Source organism: Labeo rohita, unplaced genomic scaffold (assembly GCF_022985175.1).
Source record: "Labeo rohita strain BAU-BD-2019 unplaced genomic scaffold, IGBB_LRoh.1.0 scaffold_1394, whole genome shotgun sequence".
In the NCBI taxonomy this organism is placed as follows: Eukaryota; Metazoa; Chordata; class Actinopteri; order Cypriniformes; family Cyprinidae; genus Labeo; species Labeo rohita.
Genome location: NW_026127554.1, coordinates 1 through 16,309, shown reverse-complemented (window position 1 = coordinate 16,309; position 16,309 = coordinate 1). Strand labels below are relative to the sequence as shown.

At 34.2% G+C, this 16,309-nt stretch overlaps 2 protein-coding genes across 2 annotated transcripts; both read right to left on the bottom strand.

Annotated features, from left to right (window-relative positions):
* Positions 1 to 2,363: 2,363 nt before the first annotated feature.
* On the bottom strand, positions 2,364 to 5,588 carry LOC127158213 (endonuclease domain-containing 1 protein-like). The gene is made up of 2 exons (XM_051101363.1): positions 5,122 to 5,588; positions 2,364 to 3,551 (listed from the first exon to the last, which is right to left on the bottom strand). Exons 1-2 carry the CDS (start codon positions 5,431 to 5,433, stop codon positions 2,898 to 2,900), a joined length of 966 nt encoding a protein of 321 aa, XP_050957320.1. The 5' UTR covers positions 5,434 to 5,588; the 3' UTR covers positions 2,364 to 2,897.
* Positions 5,589 to 13,296: 7,708 nt separating this feature from the next.
* On the bottom strand, positions 13,297 to 16,281 carry LOC127158214 (endonuclease domain-containing 1 protein-like). Its single transcript, XM_051101364.1, has 2 exons — positions 15,910 to 16,281; positions 13,297 to 14,472 (listed from the first exon to the last, which is right to left on the bottom strand). Exons 1-2 carry the CDS (start codon positions 16,219 to 16,221, stop codon positions 13,792 to 13,794), a joined length of 993 nt encoding a protein of 330 aa, XP_050957321.1. The 5' UTR covers positions 16,222 to 16,281; the 3' UTR covers positions 13,297 to 13,791.
* Positions 16,282 to 16,309: the final 28 nt, after the last annotated feature.

Here is a 16,309-nt window from a genome sequence, read left to right as displayed (position 1 = left end):
AGGTGGTATGAGATCTAGCATCAATCAATCAATCAGTCAGTCAGTCAACAATGATCAATTCTGAGGTCAGTCGAGTATCAGGAACACCAGGATTCCATGTCAACTTTGAGGTTGACCCAGTTGGCCAAGGCCTTCACATCACAGATATGGCCCCAGGACAATATGTTACTTGTGTGTATGACCGACAATGGTGGGTTGGTATCATCAGAAATGTCTCTGACACAGAGCAAGACATTCAAGTGCTTTTTTTGCATCCCCATGGCCCAGCTAGAGGCTACTTTTGGCCAAAAAGGGAAGATGTCTGTTGGGTGCCTCTCCAGCACATCATAATGAAAATTGATGTGCCGGTTACTTCCACTGGACGATGCTATGTCATAAAAGAAAATAAAACTGTGGATTCAGACACTTTCATGAACAACTTTCAGTAACTGTTATGTCACACATTTATTTGTGTTGGTGGTATACATTATTAAAGTGACTCATGTCTGGAAGTACGTTTTTTGTATTTTGTATTTTTTGTATAAGTGGAACATTAATAAATTCTGTTGAAATGCCCATACCAAGTTGAATAGCAAAAGTGAACAATAGGATCAGTGACGAAACTCTGAGTTTTAAAAAAATCATTACAGAAAAATGAGTCAAAACCCCATCCTAATTTTTTTATATTTTATCAATAACAATATGCTCTTTCAAAAAAACAAGTTTCATGTTCACACCTGGTGTCATTGATGGGAAATATTGCTCTGAACATTGGTGTAAATTAGTTTTTTTTTTTTTTTCATTTTTGGACCTTAATATCTCAACATCCATCAGACTCTATTGTCTGATATCAAAGGATGTGAAAGACATGGTACATATCAGACCATTTACCAAGTTTGATGCTCATACATTGAAAATTGAGGTTAAATTGAGACATCTGAAAACCCTTAATGTAATAGTTTCAAAAAAAGTAGAGGGCCAGCATTCAGGTGTAAATTCAGTAACAATGCTGTGAGTTGTAATTCATGCAGTTCTGGACTAGGACTCTTAGCCCAGAAAATTTCATGGACCTGGCACAAATAGTTCTGGAGATGTTTTAGTCTGAACATGGTCACTCAGACTGTGATACCAAAACGGGGTAAAACTTACCCTGGGTTAACTTTTTTTACAGTTTTTTTGTGAAAAAAGTATGCACAGTAGAAATCTGAAATTTTGTATATGATCTATTGGGCATATTACCCATCACATGGATTTTTTTCAGACAAATCTGAGGAGGTCAGGTGGGGAACTTTTCCAAAATTTGATGATTCCAGCTGGAATGACCCTATAAATAAATGACACTGCTCCATGTGTCTGAGAGAAATTCACACAGTCCATCAGTAGGTGAGCATCCAGGTTATAGTTTCACGGTACACCATATGCACGCATTGCACTTCTCAACCTCAAGTACAAAATGTAGGAATGTCCAGGAATATTACAACATTCTTTCAAGTCCTGAAAGGACCTTAGGCCCTGACTATTAAGAATGTCACCCAGAACAAATACGCCTTGATTAGACCATGGCTTAAACATAAACAGCTGTTTCCCAGATTGTATACTATGATTATTCCAAATCGGAAATTCTTTTGTAAATTTATTAGAACACCCCATAAATATACAGACATCGTACCAGATTTTAAGAGAGTCACCTACAATTTGTTTATCAAACTTTAGGGCTTTCTTAGATTAACCAGTAAATAACTTATCTTGTAGTCGATATGGAAATACAGATATTGCTTCAATATTGCGCCAAGCAATCTCAGAGTTTACATCCAACCAGGTCTTAAAAGAGCGTAGCCGACATGCCCAGAAATATAGTTGAACCATAGAAAATGTCAAACCTCCTTCGGCATGACTTCTCTGTAATGTTTCAAGTTTAATTCTTGACGTTTGTTGTTCTAAATAAATTTAGTTATCATGGAGTTTATTTCTTTGAAAAAAGTTTTATAAGGAGAAAGAGGAATCATGAAAACAAAAGTCTAGGAATCACTAATACATTCTAATGGATCAGACTTTCATCAAATCTACAGCATGTTTGATATCATAGGGATATACAATATTTATCATCGGATATAAGCCAGGGACTTCATTCTCACCACCTTACAGAAATAGCCATGTAACCAGGCCCAAAAAGTTGCTGGTAATTGTTTAAAGTATGACCAATATGATTGTTGCTCATCATTCATCTGCGCACTCAGCAAAATATCATTTAGTTATCCTCATCAAAAAAATCACCAAAAAATATCAAGGTCTTTTTTGTTGTTGTTGTTGACAATACTGCACAACCCTATTGATATGTCTTGTTCAATAGACACATTTCAGAGGCCAGTATCATTTTGCATGATTGAAAGCATTTAATTGTTTGGTTTTATTTTACATACAGTAGATGTCAAAGACACAGTTGTCAATGTTAATAACAGAAACAGTTGCTGTCGTTAATTCATGCCATCATCACATTTAGACAATCTTAACAGTACATGACTTATTAGACATGTATATAGGGCGCTATGCTTTTCATGAAGCGAACAAGAAACATTTAAATGCACAACACAGTATTTAAAAAACACATCAATAAAAGAACAAGAAATTAAGGTTTTAGTCATTTACAGATGCATTTGATTATTAAAATGTATTAAACCAATAAAATTGTAATCCAGAAAATGAAAATGGAAAACACAGAATTTGGTGAAATAAAATGGAATTTAAGAGAACAAAAAAAGTCCCTAAAAATGTAATTTTTGTTAAACTCTTAGTAAATTGTTGCTATATTGTGTAGGTTTCATGACTTTAATTAATTGTACATGGTTTTTTATTTATACAATTTAATTAAACCATTAAAACAGAGTCCAGACAAATTCATACTTATAATTACCTAACTTTTACGCAAGTATAGTTACCCAGACCTTCGCTGGCAATGATATTAAGAATGCCAAAAGTGACTGTTCCTCATCATATTGTTCATCACTATCTGGTTCTAGAGGCTGACTTACATGCGCATTTAACATTTCTGAACACTGATCTTTAAACAGTATGGTTTCTGTGTAGTTGATCTTTAGAAAATCCTGCAAATCCTTCAGACTCTTTTTGCTGATAGTTTTGCCTTTATCATTGCTCTCATCTATGTTTTCAGCCCAGTGAGCTTGGGACTCCCATTTTTTGCTCTTTCTGTTATAGCAGCAGAACGCTGTCCACATGTGTGAGGGAATGTTTACTTTTCCTTTCATCGGATTATTTTGGCTTGGTACAGCTCCTGTCAGCACATAAGCCAAAATCTTACTTCTGCCTTTTTCAACTCTGCAGTGAGAATCCATTACCTTTTTAACATTTTCCTCCATACGATTCCAGCTTCTACTGTTAAAAGTCTTTATCTGTGGCACAATATTGGTCAGTGTGAATGTAGATTTGGCAGTGTCTTCATCAGCTGCATGGAACTGGGGAAATAAGTGACCCCGACACAGATTCAGTTGGTTGAAGTAGTCTTGTGTACAAGCTTGACTGACGCATGGTTTATGCATTTCATCTGTCAATTCCAGCTATGAAACAGATAATTTAAAAAAAAAAGAAAGATTGTCAGTGAAACGCACAGAAAACATGAGTGCATAAAGCTAGTTAAAAATGTTGAGTCATAAAGGCCCACTGAAGTGCTTTGAAACTATATATATATATATATATATATTTTTTTTTTTTTTTTTTTTTCTGTGCATGAAACATGCAGTGTTATTCAATAATAATAGCAGCAGCTCATATCCCATAAATAATGCACTGGAATGCTAAGAACCTCTTGTATTTCTCGCCAAATCCTCATGTGTCTTTCCAGGTTTTTGGGGTCCCCTTTTCATTTATAATCCCTATTAGAAGTGTTCACTGGAATGTTGTCAAAATGACAGAAATTACTTTGAAATTATATTACTCAATGTTGCAATTAATGAGCTTTTTCTTGTAAGGCAATGTATGTTGCATAATATATACAGATATATACAGTGATAACATGTTTGTATTATTGCTGCAAAAATAACTGGGATTTGGAGGTTATTCATGGTTTGTTAATTTGTTAATGCTTTTATACTTTGAAATTTCAAAACATAGTACTATTGTAAGGATATGTAAAATATGTAACGTATATCTTTTTTTTTTTTTATAATTGATGCTTATGTCTTCTTCTTTTTTCTTTTTTTCCCCCTCTACTATTGTTGATGATGCATGTGAAATGTTTTGTTGTTATTCAATGGCAGGGGTGCTCAACCCTGTTCCTGGACTAAACTCTGCAGGAAAGTAGATTTCCAGGAACAGAGTTGGGCACTCCTGTTCTATGGAATGTGTTATTATCTATGCTAATGGTTGAAAATATTATTTAAAATAGAAAAGAAAAGAAATAGGCCTGAAACAGGAGGCAGGATGCTTCAGATTCTAGAGAACATTTAATTGGACAGAAAATCTGAAAACAAAAACTCCAGTAAGATGTCACAGAAGTTATTAATCAGCATTGGCAGAAATTAGAGACTGTAGTTTTAAATGCTTTTATTTTGATATTTTAAAATCATTTCTTAGCATCTTCTGAATGCCTTTTAAAATACCTCAAAGCATTTGGTATTTGCGAAACAGATGATGAACCAGCCTGGTCTCATTTTTTATATGTAGGTATTGGTATGTGACATTTACAGGTAAAAAAAAAAAAAAAACTACATTTTTGTATGTCTGGATAGCTAAAACACATAATGTATATATTGACAACATCTAAAATGTAAACAGCAAAAGGTATATCAAAGATATCTGTATAATTACACTTCTACTATTTTATAGGTCAGTTTTAGATCCCTTAACCCTATCCCCAAAACTAAACCCGATCATTTGAATATAAAAAGAATATACAAAGCATAATGGACAGAAATATGTAGGTCTACAAAGTAACAATATATGTGAACTTAGCTTAGATAACATTCTATAATTTGCAGATGATATGTATAGATATTGATTATAGATAACACTGAGGCTAACATATTCATACTAAAAACCAAAAAACATCAGTTTTGATTTCATGGGGACTATAATAATACAATTTTTCTTAAACACAGCTGTAAAACAACAAGAAATAAGAAACATTACCTGTGGCTCGATCATCCATGGAATTTTTGGTCTTCCGGAGATTTTTCTACCATTATATGTGTAAGCTGAGAAAACAGGAATCTTATTTTTTGTGTCGTAGAGAGTTGCATATCTGTTTTTCCCATTATATTTCTGACAGATTAGTTTGTATCGGTTATCATCCAGTGAAACTGATCTCTCCAGAATGTCATTAATCTTTGGAGGCTCTTCTTTAAAAAAAAAGCCACTGCATTGTTTGAATGAATCTACAACTTCAGTCATGATGAAGGGAAAGCCCAACACCAGCAGCACAGTGAAGAAAAACAGCTGCATCTTCAGCTGAACTGGACTCGATCACAAACCAAAAATAAAGTGGTAGAAACGTGAAGGTAATTTAACACGATCACAGAGGATGTGCAACATCTGGAAATAGACTGTCTGTTTTTATTGTTACATTGTGATGTATGTGGTCTCTCTCTCTCTCTCTCTCTCTCTCTCTCTCTCTCATTCTCACAGATTGCCCCGCCCTAATTTGAACACGCTGGTACGTCCCCCGTTGTTGGCTGAGGCTGGAACTGCACATCTTTCAAAAATGAGGCGATGCTGATCTGGACCCTGAAGACCACTCACTTGCAATTTTGTGTGCGGATTGCCACTGAACTTAACTATTAAAAAAATGAAAAATAAAAGAGCAAAAGATCACAAGAATCCAGTGTAAAGAACTTTTTTTTATGTTTCTCCTAAACCCTAGACCTGGGATGTAACATTAGACAGATTATCTGTCCTCTTTTTATTATCTGCGACTCCCCTGTTATGTCTGTGTGACCTGGTCATGATATCAAGGATATTCACTTTAGAGGTGAAACTGTGAGGCGAGTATTGGACGCAGAAGGATACTAGATGTTCAAGATAAATTACTACATTTGCATTTGACAGTCAATCACTTGAATTTAGTCACTGTGTGCAACTGACCAGGCCAATGCAAATTTACACCCTTATATACAGTACTGTCTGACGGAAATATACTATGACTGGAGTTTAGTTATCTTATGTTAGTTTTATGGAAATTAGAAAACTTTTTGGCTTCTGCATAAGATCTTAGAATACAGCTGATCTGAAGGACTAAATGCAACATTATACAATAAAGCAGTACTGACAACAATTAGAAGAACTTTAATCTACTTGGAAGTAAATTTTCTCTTATTCTTGCATCTGAGTGGAGTTACCTGGTGTTAAGCCATTGTTTATACACATGTATTAGTATGTGATATTTACAGGTACAAAATTTATATTTTTGTATGCTAAAACACATAATATGGATGTGTTGACAACATCTAAAATGTTACCATTTACACCTGAAGGTAAACTTAATATATTCATCAGTCTTTTATATCATTAAGATATTTATAGGTGCACTTTTTCTATTTTATAGGTCGATTTTAGATCCCTTAACCATATCCCAAATCGTAACATGATCATCTGAATATAAAAAGATTAAAATGTAATAGACAGAAATATGTAGGCCTACAATGGCAATTTTAGTAACAATAAAGAATGAAAAATCCCACTAATCCCACTTCTACTTCTGAACATAAACAACAGATAAGTGCACTCACAATAATTTATTAAAATAATTTCTCATTCAAACCATCGACGGCACAACTCCAATTCCTTCTACTGTGGAAAAGTGAAGACTTAGGCTGTGTTTCACTTGTTTTTCAAAGAACTTTAGTTTATACCAGTTGAGAATGAACAAAGTGTTGCAAACTCTTTCAGTGTTTCCAAAATTGCTTGGGCACGTTTTTGAGAGCATGCGTATGCACAGTTCGCAGCTGTTCCTCCTCCTCTTGAAAACCATTTACAAACGTTTTTAAAAACAATTCTTAGTGCTAATTCAATTTACAGTATGTTGTTTCAAGTTATTTTGTTGTAATTACTCTTCCATTCAAATAATTTAATGTCTGTCTTTCTTCTTTATCACAGCTAGCATATTCCTTTACTGTCAGCCAGTTTAACGGTCTTGCCTGTAACTGTTGAATTGCACTGTAAAAAACAATTTGTTACCTGGCCTTAAATTTTTAAGTTCAGTCAACTCAATGTTAGGTTGTACTAAGTGACAACTTAGATATTTGAGTTGATTCAGATTTTAAGGCAGCTGGCTTACTTACCCAGCTTTTAAGTTTAACAAACCAAATTTTTTGTTAAGTCAGCTTAAATATTTAAGTTGTCACTTAGTACAACTTAACACTTCAAGTTGACTAGACTTATTTGAGATGACTGAACTTAATTTTAAGGCAGCAGGGTAACAAATTTTTTGAATTATTTTAAACAAATATTAAATAAGAAGATATGTGCATAAACTATGATGGAAACATATTTTACATAAATCCCTTGATGTAAGGCAGAAATAAAACCTAACATGACTTTACCTCAATAGAGAATGTGATTGGATAACTGAACTCATTGGAATCATCATGAGGAGTTGGTTGTAACATTTTTAATGAACTGTTACAAATATCCCCACCTCGAACAGCCATAGCAAACTGTTTTAGCAAAAATTACTGAAATGTCTTCATTGAACTATGGCCTAATCTTGGCTTAGTCTAAGCCCTGTCTGTAAAACCAGGGCATTAAATAATTGTTATGAGAACATTTCTCATTAATATGACATATAGAATCATATGACATTCATTACAAGCAGAACCATACGGGGAGCCTCGGCAGCAGTGTATTATAATCACTTTGAATGAGCCGACACCCATTCACATCCATTGGTGAGCAAGTAATATGATGCTACATTTCTCCAAATCTGATCAAGAAACAAACTCGACTACATCTCAGATGGCTTAAGGTTGAGCATATTTTCAACAAATGCATTTTTGGTTGAACTATTCCTCAAACTAGCCCTGTTGGAGGTTGCAACACCCAAGGGATAAAGAGTACTCATTTTACTCACACGTTTATAAATCTTATACTAGGATTGACCGTTTTTTTGGTTAGCTGATACAGAGAGTAACTGGGACACAGTACCATAACAGGTTGATATCAGACCATAGTCCCATTTCACTTGAGTTTAACAATGTTCTGCCACATCAAAATTATTATTGGCGATTTAATCCTTATCTACTTAAAGACCCAGCTTTTGAAAAATACATTAATGCTAAATTGGAGGATTTCTTTATTAATAATGACAATGGTCAAGTATCTGATTCAGTTTTATGGGATACCCTTAAGGCAGTCATGAGGGGTTATATTATTGCTTATGAAACTTTTATTAAGAAAAATAGTAATAGCAGGCTTTTAATAATTGAAAATTTATTAACAACATTAGAAAAGGAATATAGAGAATCTGGATCACAACAAGATTACAATAAGATACTGGGTTTAAAATAGGAATAAAATTCGATTCTAGGTGAAAGAGTTGAGAATCTCTTGCTTAAATTGAAACAAAAATACTTTGAATTGGGGGATTAGCCAGAAATTTCATTAGCAAGACAATTAAGGGGTGAGCAAGCAAAGCAAACTATTCATCAAATTAAAACAAAAAAACTGCTGAAATTGTAACCAGTCCAGAAGAAATTAATGAATCTTTTAGGGATTTTTATTCCTCAAAATGCAAAGTTAGTCAAGAAGATTATGATTCTTTTTTTCGATAATCTCAGCCTTCCCCAATTAGATAAATTTGCAAAAGAGGACCTAGAAAGCTCATTTTCCGAAGCAGACATCTTAGAGGCCATCAAGTCTTTTCCGTCTGGCAAAGCACCAGGTCCGGATGGCTTTGGGTGTCAATTTTATAAAGCCTTCTCTTTAAAACTAGCCCCTTATTTATTCAGAATGATTAATGAGTCGTATGAAAACGGCAGACTCTTCAACTCCTTATATGAGGCCAATATTTGTGTTTTATTAAAGAAATGAAAAGACAGCACCGACCCAGCCAATTACAGACATATATCACTTCTCAATTTTGACCACAAACCAGGTGTGTTCGACTTCATCTACGGCTACAGACGGCGATCAACGAGAGTAGCCGAGAGCAGTCGGGGGCGGAGTTGAAAACGGAGGCGTCAAGTCGGACACTTTCTGCTCTCGTCAGTGAAGCTCTCGCGGTGTTTGTATGCTCTATCACAGATGAAGTGAATTAAATCCAATATTTATCAAATACACCGACTTTTCAAAAGCGTTTTCATGAGCAACAGAAACACGTTTCATACATTGCTTAATACAGCGCCATCTGAACAAGAATAATGATCAACATAAACATATACTATTTAAATACTAATAAAGTGGGGTTATTTATGCTTTTATCAGTGTTTTATGAAAAATTTGACTCAATATAACATTACGACTACAGTAAAAACACTTTTATTGTACTGAAAACACAGATTTGTCAGCATTATCGGACTTGAGGATGTTAGAATAAACCCAAAACACACGTGATCGTTGTCATGCGGTGAATCTGGCCAATCGTGAAACAGTCATGTGGTCATCAGAGCTCCTGCAGCCGCTCTGGAGAAACTGCGCCGGCTGAGTCAGTCGCTGCTCTCGAATCGCTATCGCGGTACTTTGATGCCACACGTGACAGTCACGAGGCGTCGGCGCCATCTCTAGTCGGACAAAATTTCTAACCGGCATGCACTGCTTCAAGTCAGAATTTGATCAAGCTGCGCAGCGCTGCGTTAAGTCGAACACACCTATTAGGTGTGTTCGAGCTCATGCTGCGCTGCGCAGACCGATCGGCGAGATTAGCCGAAAGCAGTCGGGGAGGAGCTGAAAACGGAGCCTCAAGTCGGACACGTTGGGGATCTCGTTGCTTCCTCAAACATGGTAGATCACGTGGCGTTTGCCTACTTTATTGCAGATGAACTGGAAGCTATAGAAATACCTTTTTTCGTTGGAAGAAATGTAGCAGAATGAACAACGACGGTAAGTTTAAAAACAATATATGTGCATGTGTAAATCATTTCATTTTAAAGTAACTGAACAAATACTGTTTTACAAATCAAGCTTATACTTAATCAAATTATGTTTTGTTTAGTGGTGTTATGTTAGGCTTCTGTAAACAATAAATAATTAGCTGTAATTGCTGTTAGAGAGTAAGCTACTTGTTTTGTGTTTATAGTACAAATACAAATAAGTTTTTATATTGCATGTTCAACAGTCGTGTAAACCTTAATTGTTGGAATCTATCCCAGTTCTACAAAAAACACTGAATGACAATACTTTTTAATTACAATACATGTGTATATAATAAGTACAATAATAAAATGCACAAATCCAATATAAAGAATTTAAGGGAAAAAAAATATACTGCAGTCAAAAGATCGTAAACTATTTACGAAATGGCATGCAAATTGATTTGTTATGCAATTATATGGATTGAAGCACGAAACACTCGTGATCATCGTCATGTGGTGAATGTGGCCAATTATGAGAAGCTGTGACGTCATCACAGCCTGGTGCAGTCGCTCCTGAAATGCTGGCTGTTCTCGAAACGCTCTCGCGTTACTTTGATGCCACACGTGAACGTCACGTGGCGTCGGCGCCGGTTCAAGTCGGACAAAATTTCTAACCGGCATGCACTACTTCAAGTCAGCCGCCGATCGGTCTGCGCAGCGCCGCATGAAGTCGAACGCACCTATTTTGTTCCTGATGTAACAGGTGACTGATCACGTGGACTTGTTAAACCAAAACATGAAGCAAAGACGTCAGAATGAATAAAGCGGGTGAGTTTTTTTTAACTTTACTAAAGAAAATACAAGAAATATGAGCTGACGTTCAATCATATGATTGAATTTATCAGAAGAGAAATTAATATTTGTTTTATACACCCATTTGAAAACAAATGGGGGAAGCCAATGTTGAGAAACCATATTCAGATATAATTGAGTGTGGCTACATCATCAAACAAAATTATAATAATATGATGATAAAAATATCTGTGCCTTATAAAAGCCTGACAAGACTCGCATTTACCGGAGATTGAGACAGTTTATTTGTTTATTTTTTATTGTCAATAAACAGTCAAAGTACAGTTAGGACTACAATAATACACATGAAAACATAAAACACAAACAAAATACATTAAATACTAAATAATACACATACAGCCAGGGTGTGGGCTAAACATTATGTAGGGTGAAGTCAGCAAAAATGGGCATAATTGTTTGAAAAATATGAGAGAGTATCATCAGTTTTTTTTTTGTTTTTTTTTAATAACACATTCGTCATTATCAGCTTTCACACTACATATGGGAACAACAATTATGGTTGACGTGTGACCTGCTTGAACTGCTTTATTTCAGTATGAAGATTTTTGTGTATTTATGTATTTGGTTACTAGTTTGACTTCCATTTTATAAACCTTTGAATTATTTTTGTATTCTATAGTTAATTTTAATTGATCCTCAATTTTAAAAATGTAGAAATATTCAGTGTTGTTTACTGTTCTGTAATCTGAGGGTGCAAAAAAAATCAAAACATTGAGAAAATCACCTTTAAAGTTGTCCAAATGAAGTTCTTAGCAATGCATATTACTAATCAAAAATTACGTTTTGATATGTTTACGGTAGGAAATTTACAAAATATCTTAATGGAACATGATCTTTACTTAATATCCTAATGATTTTTGGCATAAAAAGAAAAAAATGTATCATTTTGACCCATACTATGTATTTTTGCCCATAGCTACAAATATACCTGTGCTTCTTGGTTTATAGACTGTTTATAGATTTATGTTAATTCCCCATGTGTTATACATGAACTTTATTTATCACTTATATAGGTAAGTGTATAACTGTGCACACACATGCAATAATTCAGTGAGAAGAGCCCCATGTGCCAGTATTTGCAATTACAAGCTTTATTAAAGAAAAAAGCATTTTCTACAATATTTATTTTTCTTTTTTCTTAGTTATCAAGATATGATGATATAAGAGCTATACACAGAATCGCTGTGACAAATATCTCATTATACAGACAGATGCAATGCTGATGTAAAGCTGTGATTTTGCATTGTATGTTCTCATTCTGCTCTGACTGAAGAAGGCTGTTCTCTCTGGTTGTATGTTAAAAGAACAGGGTTAGAGAATTTGTGCAGAGAATTTGTCTCTGCATGGACTTAAATGCTACTCTTTAACATGCATAGATTTTTTTTGTAGCAGAAACAATGTTTTTAAACCTCATACACCCACACACTCACACATCTAAACTCATGGAGGTCACTCTTTCTGAGAAACCACATCGACAGGTATCATTTTGAGTGTTACATTCTTTTCACACATTTTGACCTGTGAAATGGCATCTGTGTTCTCACATATCATCTGGTGCTTTTCATTATTATCGTTCATTTGAAGCATTAAAAAAACAAATAATAAACCACCATGGCTGCATTTACAGTATGCTCTTCAAGTATGACTTAAAACAGTAATATTGTGTAAGAGTATTACAAATACATTGTTTTTGTTTGTTTGAATATATGTTAAAATGTAATTGATTGCTGTGATCAAAGCTGAATTTTCAGCATTATTACTCTTCAGTGTCACATCATCCTTCAGAATTCATTAATAAATGATTTCTAAATGATATAAATAAATGATAAGACTTAAAAACATTAAAAAAATCATGTTTTCAAACTTTTGGCAAGTACTGTATTAGATGAAAAGCTTATTTCATTTAGGTGGCAAGGCAACATTTCATATTTTCTGAAAATAAAGTAAATCTCCTACTAGAGTTTTCAAGCTACAACCACCAAGCTCGGGTCAGGCCTTCAGACTGATCTGAATCGGATTGCTATATCTTTTCTAACGGATCAGACTTTCATCAAATCTACAGCATGTTTGATATCATAGGGATATACAATATTTATCATCGGATATAAGCCAGGGACTTTGTTCTCACCACCTTACAGAAATAGCCACATAACCAGGCCCAAAAAGGTTGCTGGTAATTGTTTAAAGTATGACCAATATGATTGTTGCTCATTGTTCATCTGCTTCTAAACAAAGCCTAAACCAGCCCTGGTACCAGTGCAAAACACACTCAGCAAAATATCATTTAGTTATCCTCATCAGAAAAACCACCCAAAAATATCAAGGTCTTTTTTTTTTTTTTTTTTTTTTTTTTTTGTCAATACTGCACAACCCTATTGATATGTCTTGTTCAATAGACACATTTCAGAGGCCAGTATCATTGTGCATGATTGAAAGCATTTAATTGTTTGGTTTTATTTTACATACAGTAGATGTCAAAGACACAGTTGTCAATGTTAAAAACAGAAACAGTTGCTGTTGTTAATTCATGCCATCATCACATTTAGACAATCTTAACAGTGCATGACTTATTAGACATGTATATAGGGCGCTATGCTTTTCGTGAAGCGAACAAGAAACATTTAAATGCACAACACAGTATTTAAAAAACACATCAATAAAAGAACAAGAAATTAAGGTTTTAGCCATTTAGTCAGGTGCATTTGATTATTAAAAGATTATTTAAACCACTAAAATTGGAATCCAGAAAATTAAAATGGAAAACACAGAATTTGGTCAAATAAAGTGGAATTTGAGAGAACAAAAAAAGTCCCTAAAAATGTAATTTTTGTTAAACTCTTAGTAAATTGTTGCTATATTGTGTAGGTTTCATGATTTTAATTAATTGTACATGCTTTTTTATTTATACAATTTCATTAAACCATTAAAATAGAGTCCAGACAAATTCATACTTATAATTACGTAACCCTACCCAAACTTTCGCTGGCAATGATATTAAGAATGCCAAAAGTGACTGTTCCTCATCATATTGTTGGTCATCACTATCTGCTTCTAGAGGCTGACTTACATGCGCATTTAACATTTCCAAACACTGATCTTTAAACAGTATGGTTTCTTTGTAGTTGATCTTTAGAAAATCCTGCAAATCCTTCAGACTCTTTTCACTGATAGTTTTGCATTTACCATTGCTCTCATCTATGTTTTCAGCCCAGTGAGCTTGGGCCACCCATTTTTGGCTCGTAATGTTATAGCAGCAGAACGCTGTCCACATGTGTGAGGGAATGTTTACTTTTTCTTTCATCAGTTTGTTTTGGCTTGGTACAGCTCCTGTCAGCACATAAGCCAAAATCATACTATTGTCTTTTTTGCAGTGAGAATCCATTTCATTTTTAACTTTTTTCTCCATGTTACTCCAGCTTCCACTGTTAAAACTCTCTATCTGTGGCACAGCATTGGTCAGTGTGAATGTAGATTTGGCAGTGTCTTTATCAGCTGCATAGGACTTGGGAAATAAGTGACCCCGACTCAGATTCGATTGGTTGGTGTAGTCTTGTGTACAAGCCTGACTGACGCACGGTTCACGCATTTCATCTGTCATTTCCAGCTATGAAACAGATAAAAAAAAAAAAAAAAAAGATTGTCAGTGAAACGCACAGAAACCATGAGTGCATAAAACTAGTTAAAAAATGTTGAGTCATAAAGGCCCACTGAAGTGCTTTGAAACCTATATATATATATATATATATATATATATTAAATTTCGGGAGGCACCTTGGTTTGGGGAAGTTCCATTCAGACTTAAGGAAAATAATCTAATGCTGGTATTTAATGTGACATGGTATAACAAGAACAGGCTAAGGGAAGAGCTCTTTTCAGTTGCTGCATTCTTTTCCTCCTGATTCTTTTACTTTGTATTCCATTGTAACAATGTGAAAAAAGACATTTGTGGTCTGCTCTCCTGATTTAATTTATGAAATATCCCATAAATGATGCACTGGAATGCTAAGAACCTCTTGTATTTCTCGCCAAATCCTCATGTCTCTTTCCAGGTTTTTGGGGTCCCCTTTTCATTTATATTCCCTATTAGAAGTGTTCACTGGAATGTTGTCAAAATGACAGAAATTACTTTGAAATTATATTACTCAATGCTGCAATTAATGAGCTTTTTCTTGTAAGGCAATGTATGTTACTTAATATAGACAGATATATACAGTGATAACATGTTTGTATTATTGCTGCAAAAATAACTGAGATTTGGAGGTTATTCATGGTCTTTTAAAAGTAATTTGTTAATGCTTTTATACTTTGAAACTTCAAAACATAGTACTGTCTTAAGGATATGTAAAATATGTAACGTATATCTTAGTAATGGGCCTGAAAGAGGCGGCAGGATGCTTCAGATTTTAGAGAACATTTAATTTGACAGAAAATCTGAAAACAAAAACTCCACTAAGATGTCATAAAAGTCGTTAATCAGCATTGGCAGAAATTAGAGACTGTAGTTTTAAATGCTTCTATTTTGATATTTCAGAATCTTAGCATCTTCTGAATGCCTTTTAAAATACCTCAAAGCATTTGGTATCTGCGAAACAGATGATGAACCAGCCTGCTCTCATTTTTTATATGTAGGTATTGGTATGTGACATTTACAGGTAAAAAAAAAAAAAAAAAAAAAAAAAAAAGCTATATCAAAGATATCTGTATAATTACACTTCTAGTATTTTATAGGTCAGTTTTAGATCCCTTAACCCTATCCCCAAATCTAAACGTGATCATTTGAATATAAAAAGAATATACAAAGCATAATGGACAGAAATATGTAGGCCTACAATGACAATTTTAGTAACAATATATGTGAACTTAGCTTAGATAACATTCTATAATTTGCAGATGATATGTATAGATATTAATTATAGATAACACTGAGGCTAACATATTCATACTAAAAACCAAAAAACATCCGTTTTGATTTCATGGGGACTATAATAAAACAGTTTTTCTCAAACACAGTTGTAAAACAACAAGAAATAAGAAATATCACCTGTGGCTCGATCATCCATTTTCGTGTTTTGTTCTTTTTTTGTCCTCCACCAGTATATGTGTAAGCTGAGAAAACAGGAATCTTATTTTTTATGTCGTAGAGAGTTGCATATCTTTTTGTCCCATTATATTTCTGACAGATTAGTTTGTATCGGTCATTATCCAGTGAAATTGATCTCTCTAGAATGTCATTAATCTTTGGAGGCTCTCCTTCAAAAAAAAAGCCACTGCATTGACTGAATGAATCTACAACTTCAGTCATGATGAAGGGAAAGCCCAACACCAGCAGCACAGTGAAGAAAAACAGCTGCATCTTCAGCTGAACTGGACTCGATCACAGACCAAAAATAAAGTGTTAGAAACGTGAAGGTAATTTAACACGAATTTAAATCTCTCTCTCT